General features: G+C 50.0%; 8 protein-coding genes across 8 annotated transcripts; 6 read left to right on the forward strand and 2 right to left on the reverse strand.

Annotated features, from left to right (window-relative positions):
- Nucleotides 1-83: 83 nt before the first annotated feature.
- BBBOND_0105880 (hypothetical protein, conserved) lies at nt 84-724 on the forward strand (the record flags this gene model as incomplete). Its single annotated transcript, XM_012911011.1, has 2 exons — nt 84-185; nt 353-724. 2 exons carry the CDS (start codon nt 84-86, stop codon nt 722-724), a joined length of 474 nt encoding a protein of 157 aa, XP_012766465.1.
- An 891-nt stretch (nt 725-1615) lies between these two features.
- Nucleotides 1616-4798, forward strand: BBBOND_0105890 (hypothetical protein, conserved; the record flags this gene model as incomplete). The annotated part of the gene is made up of 5 exons (XM_012911012.1): nt 1616-3011; nt 3046-3348; nt 3385-3701; nt 3739-4509; nt 4580-4798. The coding sequence occupies 5 exons, from the start codon at nt 1616-1618 to the stop codon at nt 4796-4798; spliced, it is 3006 nt and encodes a 1001-aa protein (XP_012766466.1).
- Nucleotides 4799-4898: 100 nt separating this feature from the next.
- On the forward strand, nt 4899-5814 carry BBBOND_0105900 (hypothetical protein; the record flags this gene model as incomplete). The annotated part of the gene is given in 3 exon segments (XM_012911013.1): nt 4899-5306; nt 5326-5691; nt 5713-5814. The coding sequence occupies 3 exon segments, from the start codon at nt 4899-4901 to the stop codon at nt 5812-5814; spliced, it is 876 nt and encodes a 291-aa protein (XP_012766467.1).
- Nucleotides 5815-6345: 531 nt separating this feature from the next.
- Nucleotides 6346-7635, forward strand: BBBOND_0105910 (membrane protein, putative; the record flags this gene model as incomplete). Its single annotated transcript, XM_012911014.1, has 4 exons — nt 6346-6834; nt 6950-6995; nt 7195-7460; nt 7495-7635. The coding sequence occupies 4 exons, from the start codon at nt 6346-6348 to the stop codon at nt 7633-7635; spliced, it is 942 nt and encodes a 313-aa protein (XP_012766468.1).
- A 75-nt stretch (nt 7636-7710) lies between these two features.
- BBBOND_0105920 (hypothetical protein, conserved) lies at nt 7711-8620 on the reverse strand (the record flags this gene model as incomplete). The annotated part of the gene is made up of 9 exons (XM_012911015.1): nt 7711-7828; nt 7864-7880; nt 7918-7952; nt 7990-8055; nt 8092-8129; nt 8171-8196; nt 8236-8365; nt 8407-8466; nt 8502-8620. The coding sequence occupies 9 exons, from the start codon at nt 8618-8620 to the stop codon at nt 7711-7713; spliced, it is 609 nt and encodes a 202-aa protein (XP_012766469.1).
- A 290-nt stretch (nt 8621-8910) lies between these two features.
- Nucleotides 8911-9411, forward strand: BBBOND_0105930 (RNAse P protein subunit domain containing protein, putative; the record flags this gene model as incomplete). Its single annotated transcript, XM_012911016.1, has 1 exon — nt 8911-9411. One exon carries the CDS (start codon nt 8911-8913, stop codon nt 9409-9411), a length of 501 nt encoding a protein of 166 aa, XP_012766470.1.
- Nucleotides 9412-10056: 645 nt separating this feature from the next.
- BBBOND_0105940 (hypothetical protein, conserved) lies at nt 10057-12162 on the forward strand (the record flags this gene model as incomplete). Its single annotated transcript, XM_012911017.1, has 1 exon — nt 10057-12162. The coding sequence occupies one exon, from the start codon at nt 10057-10059 to the stop codon at nt 12160-12162; it is 2106 nt and encodes a 701-aa protein (XP_012766471.1).
- A 257-nt stretch (nt 12163-12419) lies between these two features.
- On the reverse strand, nt 12420-15443 carry BBBOND_0105950 (hypothetical protein, conserved; the record flags this gene model as incomplete). The annotated part of the gene is made up of 1 exon (XM_012911018.1): nt 12420-15443. One exon carries the CDS (start codon nt 15441-15443, stop codon nt 12420-12422), a length of 3024 nt encoding a protein of 1007 aa, XP_012766472.1.
- Nucleotides 15444-15641: the final 198 nt, after the last annotated feature.

Raw genomic sequence — 15641 nt, forward strand, 5'->3', positions numbered from 1 at the left:
GGAGACAACCGCAGGCCACCAGCGCGGAAGGTACCATCAGTGGGGAACGCAACAGCCACTAAGTCGCATTGCCACTCGACACAATGCTCGAATATCAGAGTGAAGACTGCTCTTCACGCAATGTGATGCTAGCGTCGAGTCTTTTCTGCAGCTGCGGAACTCCTTTCGTGGATAAGTATAGACATGTACGTCAAATAGTCTTGGTGCTAACAGCATTCAGGCGCCCTGCTATCACGTCGTCTGCGGCAGCTGCGTAATAAGCGGCCCTTCGCACGACATATGCCCTGTGTAAGTGCAGCCGGAGCGCGAGCTTTAAGTTATCAGGTGCAACGTCAGAAGTGAAACGCTCCAGCTCATACACCCAAACGATGATGTACACATATGCACGTCTAATGGATGCAATAAAGCTTTCCTCAACTTCCAAAGCCTCAGAGGACACGCCAGTGTTGCGCATGACATTGAAGTAGGATCTGAAGTGGAATTCTACACCCAGACTGGTGATACTGCCGTCCAGTTTGGTGACGTTCAGCGCATACTGCAAGATCCCGCCAGCGACTCGGCACAAGACGAACTTGATGAACCCGAAGAGGAAGACATTAATATGAGCACTGATCCAGCCACCGACACGAAGCCAAAACGTCTGCCTAACGCTGAAAGGTCCAAGGCGGCGAAGGATACATATCGCAATCGGCAGCAACCTGACGACCTCGAAGAGCTTATGTGACATCGCAGCGGACGTATACCATTTCAGAGATATGTTGTAATAATGCTCTGACCATCGTATTTCTTTCGGTCACGGTAAAATGTCTTTCCGATTCTGACCGCGGATTACAATCGCAGTACGCCTTTGGCAGCGCCCGGAATATAACAAAGGTCCAACAGAACCTACGTCTGAGAAAAGTCGAACTAGATTAAAGCATACGTATGTATCTCTTAATATGGAACTCTCGTGACATTGTCTTTTTGATGGTCAGAGTGCCATGGGAAGCGACCGGGGCTAAAATGTTCCGCGGTGTTATACACCGAATAACACCCTATTATGCATCAGAAGGCTGGATAATCAACCATATATAGTACTGTATGACACTATACGTAAGGGTATAACGCGTGGTAACGAACCACCTCGTCGGGATCAACAACATCCATCATGAGCGACAGCTGCTGCGGTATGTGGCTTCACTAGCTACTGTGTCAGAATGGCCGTCAACAAAAAACTGATGAAATTAAATTAAAAGCGCCATTACACCGCTACGACGCTTCAAAGCGCTAGTATATGCGTCGTGTAGATACTGCTAGCGTCGGTGATGCTGCCTATCAGGAAGGACCACACAACTTCCACACACCTCATATAAGGGGCGACTTCTGTTCGGTAAACATAAGGTACAGGCTTCTGAGAAAAGAAGTCGTTGTATAGTGCCCCGGTTACCGGCACAAATGCGACACATTTTTTAGGCGTCCTATGGATACGCAGATAACTAGAACTGAAGCTGTGCTTCTTCCACTGACACAGACATGTCTTACACATATTTACTAAAGCTTGTATGAATAGAAAATCATTAGGGAGGTAGCGGATTGCGAATAAAAACGGAGACAGGCATAATCACATTACGGCATGATGAAGACGAGAAAAGGCAAAAAAGGAACAAAGCAAGCAACGCCCACCAAGCGTGCTAGAAATGTAGGCAGTGATGACGATCCCGTGGAATGTGAACAGGAATCGGTGCCACCTCAAGAGGAGGCAAAGTCTCTCTTCTTCCCGGCCACGGCGGTCAAGGAGGATGGGTCCATAAAAGAGGGCGAACATGGCATAGAAATCGTCGGCGCCGCGGCAGAATCTGGCGTATCTAAAACAGGAGAAGACAAACTTTTGTCACACTGGTTGTTCGCTGATGAGGGAACTGCTGCCATTCCGCCCAAACGCGGTCCCTTGGGCACAGTACGTGCCGCTACTCCCCAAAACTTCAAGTTGGGGTCTTTCAATCAGCCTAAATCTGATAATGCAGCAGAACGTACTGATGAAGTTACTAACGACGTGCGTAGCGTTCCACCATCCCTTAGCGTTCCCACCACTGTCACGGAGAACAAAGTATCGTCCGGTTTCACCATGGCCTCAGGCAAACCGTGTCCCACCGTAAAACCCGAAGACATCGCAAGGATCAAAAGTTTGCTGGGACTTGATGCCTCAGATCCGTCCGCAACGGAATCTTCCGGACCCATACAAAATGCCTCTGAGAAAACCCAGCCTGCTGACATTGCCTCGACAAACATTGCACCGCTTAACCCAATGACAGCAATAGGTAGCAGAACGAAGATAAAACGCCCCAAAACAACTTCTATGGAGCAGACGCAGCGACCAAGTCCAGCGCCTGTTGGGGCAACACAAACGGATAAATTGAAAGAAGAGGTGAACCCGAAAGCCAATAAACCGAGCACTACAGATACATTCACTGTCTCATCATCTATTAAACGAGACGCACCCTGCATAAATACCGATTGCAAATCCTTGCTTCCACCACGGACGAAATCGGTCAGCTTGCTCGATATGTGGTGCCGCAATTGCGTGCTCACAAACCACGACGGTTCTAGCGTATCGCCTGCCATGCTCTCCAGGTTGTGGAACATATACGGGAATCCGCTCACAGTGACTTATTCAAACAGCGAGAAATTCACGTTCATCATGTATTCGCCGTGCGACGCTTCCATCACCGTGGGAGGTTTTAACGAAATACAGAAGTGTTTCAAGCAAATGATGGAGCAGTGTGTGGAGCCGAGCATGGAGCGCATGCGCTTCGACGAGGAATGGTTGAGGGGGAAGTACTGTCTCTTCACAACTGCGCAATGCAGGAAGTTCCGGAAGTCCATCTGTAAACGTATGCGGAAAAGTGGCAACTTGAAGGATACGTTGAGGAAGGTGCAGTTGCCCAACGTTTTGACCGTCCTTGCACAAATCATCAAGTCATTTAACAAAGAATACGGCGGCAACGAGTCCATACTTATGCGTATCCTGCACGGTAGGCTGCTGTGTGGATTAATAAACTTTCGTAGGTGATGCGCCGACAAATTCTCCGGTTGTCATCCGTGTAGAGGACGTTCACGGCGACAAGGTTTATATAACTGATGGGGAATCTGTTATTGCTGCAAACGCAGCAGATTGCTACGTGAGGCAGCTTCTGAAAACGCAGCGTATACTTCCCGGCAACAAGTTGCAGCTGCACGGCATCTCGATCGGTACAGACACCTCACGAAGTGAGGGCTGTGCAGCTGTGCAGATTAACCTCAACGCCATCAGCCCCGCGTCTAAAAAACCACTAGGACTACAAAACAGACACAGCAACGCACACGTCAGGGGTGAGTGCTAAATGAATGTGCCGTAATGCGCAACAGAACTTAAGGCTGGTGCGGGAAGGGTGGCGCAGCTGGATCTTACCGTTTTAGGTGTAATGCCACCAGTATTCAAGGTTTTTTACAAAGAGACGGGTAGCAATGCAACTAAAGTGGCGACTTTCAGTGAATGGGATTTCAATTCGCTGTTTGCCGATCCAGTGTACAAGCCACCGGTGACGATCGAAAGTGTCTATGTACACCACACCTTAGCGGTTATTGACACAATTATTCTCCTTCGAATAAAGGACTACCAGCAGGATCCCCAAAGGTTCGAAAAGGCGCTTGTTAAGTCATGCGCTTTGCTTACGCTGAGAAACGTAGGTCACGTCGTGGTCGTTGCTATAATCATTGCAGATCGATGAGACTATCATGGGCATGATAAAACCAACTACAAGGCTGATCGTCAGCAGCCTAACTGTTAAAAACAGTGGAGAGTCGAGGAGATACAATACGTTAACGGAATCCAGCGCACATATCGGCAACTACCTTTGCTTCGAGACCAGCACGCAGAGCCGTTTGGATATCAAGGAGCGCGACACACCGCTTCAGCAAATACGCAAGACGGTGGCTGAGTTTCAAAAGGGGATTAAAAATGGTGCTGCGAACGGCGCAGACAGTGACGCTGCCAAGGGGGGGGCAAAGTCGATTTTTCATACCCTCATTTTAGGGGAGCCCGCACTGTCGATAAGCGTGCACAGCGAGCAAGAATTCTTCGACATACTGCAACAGGGCGGCAATCAGAGCGCATATGAGAGCGGTGAGCTTTTTATAGACCAGGTGTGCAGCCTGACAGGGCTAGTAATCGAGGCGGGAGAAATTGTAAACATGGGAAGAGACACACGGGCGTTCAGATTCTTTGTTCTGACGACGCGATTCCAACTCGCTGTCATCAAAGTTTCGGAGCGAGCGGTGCTGCTGCCGACCCACAGCGGCACCCACGAAAATGCATGTGGCAAACTGGAGCGGATACGTCGTCGTTTGTTGGCGCAAAGAATCACTGTTGCGAGAGCACCCGAGAAGCCAACACGAAAGAAAGAGGCGCTGTTAATCGCGTGCCTGCATCTGCAGTATGCTGGGTATGACGAGGCACACAATGTGTACAACTTCAATACCACCAGCAGTAGGGTGAGTTGCAAAACGAATTCTTGTACACATTTGACAGATTACCATACACGACTGCGCCATATTGCAGCAGCTTCAGACTAGGCTGCACAATGGCCTAGTTTTTGCCGAGGGAACCGGTTTCGCGCTCAGCGGTAACGCCCTGAGAGCGGCAGGAGACACACAGTTGGACAGGCACTGCCGGCTGTTCGCCAAATCCATCGCGCAAACTAAACTCAAGGTGTGCCATCTGCTACACACTAGCGTCGAAGACGTGAAAGTGTGTGAAGAAATGGCTGCATACGGCCGCTGAGGTGTTGCCCCAAGGCAGCGGTTTGCCCCCATGGAGCGAACCGTAAACGGTCGTCTGGTTGTGTCGGCTAGTTGCACAATACTAACGAACGTCACAAATAATGCATCGCAGTCTCTTTTCCATTTTTCTGCTGCTGCCGTTGCTGTGCTCTGCCGCAAAGGAAAAGGTGCTGCCTGAGCGTCAGGATTCGAAGACGAACGACTACCTTACGACTGCTTTCGAGCTGTTCACAAAATTATCAGAGGGCAGCAAAAAAGGTGGCGCTGCAATAGCCGCTAAAGTTGTGTCAGATAACGTTGACAAGAGGGAGGAATTCTTTCAAGCTGCTTACGCGACTCTCGACCGTTCTCCCTTCTCCGGAGTGCTCCCACGCTGCCTATGTAAGGTTGCCAGTTGCGCGCTTGCCCCGTGTTATTCGATGTGTACACGCCGCGAGGCGGTAAACTCGGATATCTTCGACTGCTCCAGCTGTATCGGGGATTGCATACCTATGTTTATGCGCTGCATAGTAGGCATCGATGGATAAGCTGAAGTTCATATTCTTGGCGCTGTTTGCCCTGCTACAGCCTGCTGCAAGCATTGCGAACATCCGTTCCCTCCTCGAGGAGATGCGTACCAAGGAGGCATCGATAATCGCAGACTCCATAGATGTGCTTCAGGAAGAGTACGACTACAGCGAGGATGTGATAAAAAAAGCTTTTGAACGCTGTAGAGAGGAGAGCGGCGTGTCGCTAGTGCCGTGCTTCATCGACTCTCTTCACGTGCAAAAGCTGCTGCATGATCACAAGTATCATCTTTGCGCGTTCTACTATGTTTTGTCAGTGGCAGCAGACTGTGCTGCCGATTGTTTTGATCACTACAACGTCAACTGTTTAACAGTAAGTCTTGCAATTGTATAGTTAACGCAAATGCAGTGCGTTGGAAAACCCATGCCAAGTTTCATCAACTGCCTGAAGAAAGGTCCACACCAATACTCTTCGTACAACAACGAAAGTGAGTCTTCGAATGACGAGTAAATAAGGCGGGCAACGTGGTCAATGTCCTATGAAAAGTGCTGCCGGGGCGTGAAACGGTAAGGTGTAGTAGCAGGATGTGAAGGAAATTCTAACGCAAGCGCCTCCTTTTGTAAGGCTCTGGCACACATTTTGCAATGCGTGGTAGTCCGGGAATCACGAAAGAGAGTGAGCGTGTATTACTTACAAAAAGCACAGCCAACCTGGCGCCAACCACAAATTTTAAAACTCACACTACGATTTCATGTGATCTGTGATGGCGCTAATTGCTTATTTTGTAGTCTGTGGGCCCACTTGCGGTTCGTGAATGTCGTACAATGGGCGCAATGTGTACACACCTCGCCTGGCAGTTACCCCTTTTTGTTGCTGTTGAAGACCAAAACTACGTCAATTCGGCTGTATTCATTTCCGCAATAGATTCTGTGGATTCGTTGACGCGAATGCCCCCGTAGGTCGACGCACCCCCTATCAAGTGAAAGAAGGCTGCAGTATATGCTCCATGTACTTCAATGTAATCTTCCAACATGTAAAAAAATGAAGTTCGCAACAACAATCGTTGTAGCGTTGATATCACTGTTAGTCTCCTACTCCGGTGCCGGCGATGTGGAAGGCATACCAGCGATAGCGGAAAACGCCGTCGGCGCTACAGCATCGATAAATGAAAGTTCGAATGAAGCTTCAGATGTAGAAGAAGACCCGGAAGAAGAAGAAAATGAAGAGGTAGTAGAGGATGAAGATGAATCGGACGATGCGGAGGAGGAAGAGGATGAGGCCGAGGATAGCCCGGAAGTCGCAAGGCGCAAACGCATAGCAGGGACGCTGGAATTCTGCTTGAAGGATGGTGATATGACGCCAGTCGAGCTGATAAACTGCGCTAGTGATATTTTGCTTAGTGGAAATATGAGCCCGCCTCCAGCGTTCAGTAAGTGTGTAGGAGAATACGTCATCTGCACCGGCGTCAAGTGTGCCTCGGAATTGTCAAAAACTGAGTACCGCGGCAAGCATTACTCTAAAGTGTACGAGGTAAGCTGCTAATGTGTCGTGTTTGTAACGCCTAGTGGCGTATGCCGTGAAATGTTGGAGGCGACTTCAACAACGCTCACACATCGAACAATCGCAGCCGTTAATACTTGTGCAGTGTGTCGGAGCATGTATCCCGCAACTCATAAGATGTCTCTCAAGGAGTACGTCACTGCCTCCACGAGAGGAGATTGGAAACAGTATTTAGTACCATATGATGCTAAGCGTCGTGCGCTCGCACATGACGTGACCCGCCGCACGCACGCTGGGCCGTAGTTCAGCACGCGGCCCCAACACAGCAATAAATAATGGTGTACATATGGCTATTAGGGTTGGCCTTGTTGACGTGTGCAGGGGCCGTAGAACCGGACCCCGGCCCGGATGCGCTGGTAGAGTTGCTCGACAAGCCAACCGCCAATAAAGACCTCATATTGACAATAATTGAATGCTTGGAAGGTCCTCCGGGGAAGATTACGATAGTCGCGTTCGTCAGATGCGTCAACAACAGGTTACACATACATCATAGAACGAGGCTTGACTCCATCGGATTCATCCTGGGCAACTTCCTGACCAAGGCGATGTTTAAGTTCTCTCTCATGGAAGAAGAAGACATAATCGAACGAACGGCTGTAAGTGTGAAAGACAAAATTTTAAAATGAGTAGGCGTTCGGCGATTGTTTTCCCATGTTGCTGCGCAACCTGGTCAGTATGCACGAATTCAGCTTCTCTTGCAAGAAGCGAGTTTTCATCGAAGGTTACGATGACCCCGACGATGACGAATTCGATGACGACGAAGATGAATGATCGCAAAGTGCCTTTGTAGAGGCACTTGCCCCAGTTGACACTGTTACCACGGCTGGCGCAATCGAGGCTGCAAAATCAAAGCTCGTAGTTGCGACGTTTCCGAACAGCCGTAATGAAGCCCTCTGCTGGCACGGTTTTTGCGTCACCCGAGCAGAACCAGGCTTTGTTTACCGTGCCGGGGAGATTTTCGATGCTGTCGCCGGTGAAGCGGGTCGTATCACAACCTACCCTTCTAATGTAGCCATCTGCAAAGACATTAAATTCATATGCACACGAACGCACCGTAAAGTAGTCGCAGTCTGTGCGTCCACACTCGCCTGAGATAAAATGTCGTAGGCACGCAGGCAAACGAACGAGCGGCGGTGGTGGAAGAGAGCACCGGTACTAGTTCTCCCAAAAGTTGGTCTCGTTCGCACACGCCTGATTATCATATAAAGCAATGCTTCCTGGATGTACCCTGTTGGTTGAGCATCACGTCGAAGTCCTTGGCGATACTGGAGAAGACTGAACAACGTGTTGACTTTGGATGCCAGACAAACTTTGGTGACCCTTTATCGAGACCTGCACATTTGGTCAAAGCAAAACACGTAGGCACAGTACCCTAGCATTCTTCACAGATCGAGCGTTCAGAAGATTGCACGAAGCGCAGAGACGGGACATGCCTGGAGCCTCCGAGTGTGCGTCAACCTCTTCAACAACGACAACGCAGCAATTGATGTCGTGTGCGCATCTGCACGTATCAGCGTCAACGAAGGTGTATTGGATCCCTACTCAAGTAACGCGTCGTTATACGGCATCATACGACCCAGATCCTCAGAACAGTCTACGGAGCTGCAACGCTTTGTAACATACGCAATACGGCTTACACATTGTTGATGTGCAAAAAGACACTGTTAATAGCACTTCCAATAGGCACGCCTGATACACATTGTCCTAAGATAATGCCCAAAGCGGCAATAAAGCCGCAAAGACGGGAGTCGACCATTGCTTATGCGCCAAGAAAGGTTCGACACAAGGTAAAAAGGCGCAAGTTTCGTTGCCGAAAACTTAAGCAAATGCAACCAAAAGATTATTTGGTAGATAACCGTCCTGTGTACGCCCCTGTTGAGCTTTAAAGAGTGGCAATTTACGGGTGGTCGTGGGGATTCTACACACGCAACATCAAGACTCCCATAGGCCGTCGCAACACACTGTGTAAGCGACCATGGCTTGAAAATTGCAATTATACTCAACAGGAATGTTGCCAATGCCTATTATGGTGAAATGTGCCAGGCGATGGATCAGTTGCCGAAGCAGAAGGATGTGACCCCTGCTAAAGGCAGGGATAGGTGCGAAGCTGCTAAGGCAGCTTTTGCGAAAAATGTGCACGTTAAACGTGTTAGTTATCTGTTGAATGCAGCGGTAAATATGGCCAATGATTACCCTAACATAAGCCGCGCTTACATCCGTGAGCTTAGGGAAATCGCAAATAAACATGTAATAAGACTTGACCCTTCCTTCAAGCTGAACTTCTGCAAGGGATGTAACACTGTCACACTGCCTGGAATAAATGCAGTTTACACGGCGGAGTGCCATCAAGAATGGCACAGGAACGTGCCGGGAAACCAAGGTGTACGTGACGCCACTTCCTGCGCACCTGAGATGCCAGGGCACTACGACAAACCTCCTGATGACAACCAGTTCGATGAGTTGTCGTATGATTGGCTGGCGGTGACCTGCTGCGTATGCACTCGTACCCGGAGGACGAAGCTGAAACACCCTGAAGTAAACGACTGAAATGTCTGGACACGAAGAGCATCGAATGAGCCTTAATGGACTAACTACGCATACATGCATGATGTAAGCCTCATGTAAACGATGTGCAATGTGTCGCCCGTGCGATACTGCATGTTGAACTCATTGTAATTCTAGAGTTCATACATTGTTGTCCGCAAATATTCACCAAGGAATGTATTAGAACGCACGTAATGGGCGGCCTTGCTCCCTGACGTATGAACCTTAATATTTCGTTTTTTAAAGTAAAAGTTAGTTTTAGAGCATAATAAGGAGCTGAGGCACATACCTGGAGCAGAAGGAACTGCGAGCTATTTTCACGTTGGAGAGTGCCATATGAAAACCTATAGTCTACACGTCTCTATACCGACGGATACACGTTTCAAACTGCGAATAACGAGTATCGGTCACTACGGAGATAACCTTCGAGTATTGAACTATATTGCGCTGTCAGAAAAGGTATGCCATGACGTTGCATCCTCGCTGATGACTCGATTGGGACTTTACTTATAAAAGGCAGGATTTTTTATGGACTCCAAGGCTTCTCTAAGTAAGACAAAAAAGAAAAGAGTTGTATAACCGCCAAAACTCATCTTGACGCAGACACTACCTAGCTCAACCATTTTAAGCAGTCAATTTTGGATAAAAATGGACGATGTACGAATGCGTATGGAGGTTGCCAGTGATGAACGCAGACCATTCGCTGATATTGCGACTCTAGATAACATTGGGGATATCCAACGACAGGGGGATGATGCTTTACTTTATGTCTCAAAAAACAATCCCCAGAGTTTGTTAAACATCGTTGAAAGCATTAAAGATGAGTCCTTCAAAGTGGAGGCGTATGATTATATTGATTCCCTTGAAAATAGCGCACCCGCCTTGCCGTGTGAACAACTCCAGTCGTTACCCAAAAAATTAGATGAGGCGACATGTATGGAAAATCGACATGGAACTACGCGAGCGATAGCCAACTCATCGAATGGAGTCAGCACCCCGGCACAAATTACTGACCGGAGCATAGCGCTTGATGGAAATACGGAATTACTCTCTTTGGATGCAACGCGCAAGACCCACCGCGTGATACCCACACCGCATCAAAGCTATATGGAGGCAAATGAACATGAAGCGATGGATATTTATAAGTCCAGCTTAGCAATACCAAAAGTTGCACCTACACCGCCTTGTAGCATAGCATCTAATGGGAATGCGTCGTCTTCCGTCGGAAACCGGAGTGCAATGGGAGAAAGTATCGATGCGTGTGGCAGATTGCCGCAACATTCAAGCCGGAACCAGAGCATTGATCCACCATGGTCTGAGCCCTTTTTTATAGCACAGCCATTTGGTACCGACGCTGGACTTGCCGAGAGCTCGAATTGCGAAGCCACAATATTGAAGCAAATGTTAGATGGCGTTGTGGAAGAGTTTGACATATCTGCGCAATTTGAAGGATTTGAGGACGCTGAGATTTTGGTAGACTGTGAAAATACTCCCCAGCAATGTCAAATCAGAATGACATGCATTTGCAGTTCCTCTGAATCTTATGACGATGATGAGTCTCCCCACGACCGTACGACAGTTAAAAAGAAAAATCCGACAAAGGACGGCTGCAAACACGTGCCTGAGGCTACCGAATACGATGCAGAAAAAAACAGATCAAAGGAGAGATGTACTGGCACTGGCGCCACTAAGGTCTGCAAGCAGTGCAGTGGTTTTGACGAGGCGCCAGACTGTGAAAGTCTCACAAATAAGAAACAGAATAACCACTACGCGGGTGCTGAAATGATGTATGAGGGAGAGGCTAATGAGAATGCTGACGATCATCGGGAACCTACGCCACGTGGTGGTGATCACAATAAATGTATGGAACGGGCCCATGAACCCCGTAGAGCTGTACATCCGCATTGTCACCATTCGTCAATACCAGATAGCGTGGAACAATGCAACTGCTTAGGGTATATGTCGTTTGGTTCACGGGAGTGCGAAAAGCCCAATAGTGCGGATTGTATCTTGGAAGCAAATGTTACGGGTGATGGTGCACGAATTGTGGCAACCGATCCTAAAAAAAATAGGTCACCGGATTTAGTCATAAGAAGGCTCAAATCCGATTGCCATGAATGCAGACCAAGAACATCGAAAGGATACTGTAACAGATGCTGTAGCCTACAGGTCACAGCCGAAGACAGATTGGGGAGTTTCAACGAAGTGTACCCCGATTCCACACTCGTTGATAATGGATTTTGGGGACTTTCAGGAAACCAAGAGCCAGGTGGAAGCAATGCTGAGTTCTCGGTTCCAGATCTACCCATGTTCAATTTGTTTGCAACTAGCGTAAGGCAGCCGTGCGAAAATTTGGAGGCGGACACTTCATATGGCCGGAAAAACTCTAATGTCTCACCGCATATATACGGAGAGCTACCAAGGGAACGCGTGTTATTTTACGGATACCACGGCCCCAACTGCCAGTACGTGCGCACGACGCAACATCCAAACTTCCGACATACTCAGGCCTGCACCGTGAACCCGCGGGAATTGGGGTTTGACTCTAGTGAGTCGCTAAACGCCTCCCTCAACGCGAAATGTGAGATCATTGTGCGCCCTCCCCAATGCCTGGGAGGCCCCGTCTTCTTCCGCGAGAATGTTGCTAAATCCTTTCTCTGCCAGCAGGACTACATAGCCAATACCGTTTTCCAAATTGACTGGCAGAACAATATCCACAGGAAAAAACGCAGTGCCAGCTGTTGGCAGTGTTAAAAGACCGAGCACATTCGAATAGGTGTGGTGTAACAAGGGCAGGTGCTGCCAAAAGCCCTTACAGACCCCGCAGACGGCCTCCGCAATCGGGATACCGCGGCAAAAGACGCCATTAACCGCATTTTAACATTAGAAGTGTAGAATTACAAGTAATTAATTAACAGTATCAAAATAGAGGTTTTGAGAATAAGCGAATGCTATAATTGTTTAGGTATATCCGCTAATTGCCGAGCCAGAACTAGCAGTCAAACCAGATTTTACTTCGGAACAATGCGCTTCAGACACATGATCCAATTTTTGTTTGCTGTGCTCCAGAGCTTGGTGCTAATAGTTGAAAGTATGATGTTCGCGTTAATGCGATCTCCCGCATGGATTGCACGACACATATTTAAGATGAGGCCGTTGGCTTCAGCGGATTGCTCTCCATTCGACAGCGAAGTCATCAAGTCTGCGACGCGACGGCGATTATCCTCCGCAGCCCTGGAAGTATCTCCTTGCGCAATTAAATTGCCCAGCACCGTAGTAACAAACTGGAGATCGGCGGACGGCATGCGTTCACCTTGAGGTTTCACGGCAGCCGAAGTGGCGATGATGCGGCGGTTCGCATCTTCGGTGCTGCGTGTGCTGGACCCCTTTTGCTGAGTTGCTGTCGGCAGAGGCCAGGGCACGGGCATTCCTGGGTAGACAGCGTTTGCAACGGCAGCTGGCGCGGTTCCGTATTCCGCGGGGCCGCGCACCGCAGTCTTCGCTGGAACTTGTGTCTGAGTCGGGGCCACTGGTGCAGCCTCACGACGCTGAGTCTTTGGTTCCATGAAATCAACAGAATGACCTGTGCCCCTGATGCGACTTAGAAGTTCCATTGCATACTGGTCACGGGCCACGAATGGCAAGGAAAGGCACTTAACGGCTTTGTCGACTTCACCGCACTCAACAAAAGCCTCAGCAAGCATGGTTGCACTACGGCCTAAATGATCCTTGGAAATGTCGTCAGCCACGGAGATCCATAGCGCAGCCGCCCTGACGGCGCTCTTGGCAACCAATTCTATGTTGTTCTTTCCGGTCTCGAGGTGCTTCCAGCAGTCGATAACGCGTGAAACGTCGCCGCTGCACATGAACATGATGGATGCAGGCAGAAGGTGTTTATGGTTGCCTTCCTTGAAAGATTCGTAGAGCCTATGCCCAAGCACATTGCACAGGTCTCTGTATGCGTCTCGGTCACCCATCATATTCGTAATGACGTAAACCAACACCTCGCGCCATTTGTCAAGAGGACATTGGGCCACCATTGCTTTCACATCACCTTTCATCACCAGGTGCAGTGCGCGCAACAGGGGATCCTGTGCCTTTTCGGTTATGATATCGGATACCTTGAGCCACAAATCCAGGCCTCCGGCGTACGCCAGGAACAGAGCCTCCGTCAGCTTGCCTTTGTCTAGGCACAGTTGCGCGGCACCTTCGTAGTCACCCACAATCACACGCGAGCATAACGCGTCTTCGCCCCAGGAGAGGTAATTGGCTGTCTGTGTCAAAGGTGCTTCATCGGACATGGGCGGCTCAGACTCATGCACATCACCGACGGGGGATTGCACCAACGGATCGTCAGCCAAGGAAGCCTCTTTGTTTGCCAAGGAGCTGAAAAAGGCCTCACCATCCTCCTCATTCAAGGGCTCGTTCCCGAAACCATCAAGCTGGCCTTCCGTTTGGGGCTGCGGTGCATCGTTTTGCTCATCCACGTAGTCCTGAGTTACTGCCTCGTCTTTGGGCTCCACGAGTTTGTAACCTAGGGTGTTAACGAGTGCCGCAGCTTCACCACTGTGCAAGGCGCCCATGACCTCCCAAGTTAGCTTATCAAACTCGTCGGTGACAGTGGCCGCGCGGTCCCTGCAGATAGCCTCGAAATTATTCGTGTTAGCCAGCTCACAGAACAACTCGAGGGAGTCATCCAGGGCCCTAGCGGTGTCGTCATCCAACTCCATGCCGAGTTTGTACTGATTTACAGCACCGGCAGAAGTCCAAGTCGTAACTGAAGACGCGAAGCCCGATATGACACCGCAGGTACGCCGAATCCAGGCAGGCATGTATGATTCAGTCAGCGACATGGACATAGCGCTGTGCACTGAAAGCTCGTCGTCAGTATCCTGGGCAAGGAAGAAGCCCGGTGCCGTCGGGTGCCACTGAATGCGCCTGTGGTGGCTCAGGGCGCCAGTCTGCATGTTTCCTAGCGGATGGAAGGGACCATGTACAGAGTCCAAAGTCCAGCAGCACGTGTGGTCATCCCTGCCACTAGTAAGCAGCAAATTCGGGTCATGGGGACATATGGAAAGACTTGTGAGTCCCATGGTGTGGCCCCGAACCTCCTTCAAAGGAACGGTGCAGTTACGCAGGTCCCAGAGTTGTATCGCCGGGGATTTGTCGTCACCATACCCGACGATCAACTGAGTCATGTGCTCGGACATCCATTCGACGGCAATCGGCTGCATACGACCAGACGGATCGCGGAAGCTGGAAGCAGGCTTGCGCGCCTTAAGATCCCAAACCACAAGGCCACTCGAGTCCGAAGGAGACATGGAACCCGAGGCGCCTACAGAGGCCCCCGAAGTGGCAAGGATGTGGCCTAGCCTCTTATTCCAGCTAAGCCCCGTTACGAGCCCGACGTGCCACTTTCCATAGCTCACATCAAGCACCTTTGGCTCCACCGAGTTCGCGAGGTCGCAGACTGAGATCTGGCCATCCACTCCAGCGATACCCAACATGTTGGTCTTGGCATTGTAGCTCAGACGTTTAAGTGGTGTGTTGCAAGCGCGTGTCTTGGACACAACACGTGGCGCATCACCCTCCACAATCGTAGTGCCATCCAGGAGGAACAGGTCGCCGGATGTGCTACCAATACCCACAATGCCGTTGTCTCCCGAGCACTGCATCCACACCAGTGACGCCACTTTGTCATCAAGGCCTTCGACGTCCGCTTTGTGGTATGTCGTGAAGTCGGCGATGCCCGCACCGTAGCGTGCGCCGTCGTAGGTTCCAAATTCGTTGATGGCACCAGCGAAAGAGACCTCATTCCCGAAGCCACTGAAGTTGTTGTTGGCGTCGAAAGATAAATCGAATGTGCTGTTGGGCCGCTCTGCGCGTTCCTTGATCTCGAAACCAATCAGAGATAGGGAGCTCTGGTTCGCGTCAGGCCGCGGACTCCCGCCACCGCACGCATCATCGTAGCCTGGGGCGCAGAGGATGCAGCGCGAAGTGGCGGCGAACGGTGAGAAGACACCGAGGCCCTTCATCACATTAACCGTGTTTTCGCGATGGGAGGCGCGGTGTGTTCAACTGCTGGTCTTGGGCCGCCAGAAATGCACGCACACATACAAAATAATACCCCGGTTGAACCGGTATATGCTTCGGATAGTGCCTGAAGCCGCCTGGGCTGCACGAGTTCTTTGTTTGTGAGGCTACCCTCTCGACGCAGTGGTGTTGGCATGGTG

This window comes from Babesia bigemina (assembly GCF_000981445.1).
Source record: "Babesia bigemina genome assembly Bbig001, chromosome : I".
In the NCBI taxonomy this organism is placed as follows: Eukaryota; Apicomplexa; class Aconoidasida; order Piroplasmida; family Babesiidae; genus Babesia; species Babesia bigemina.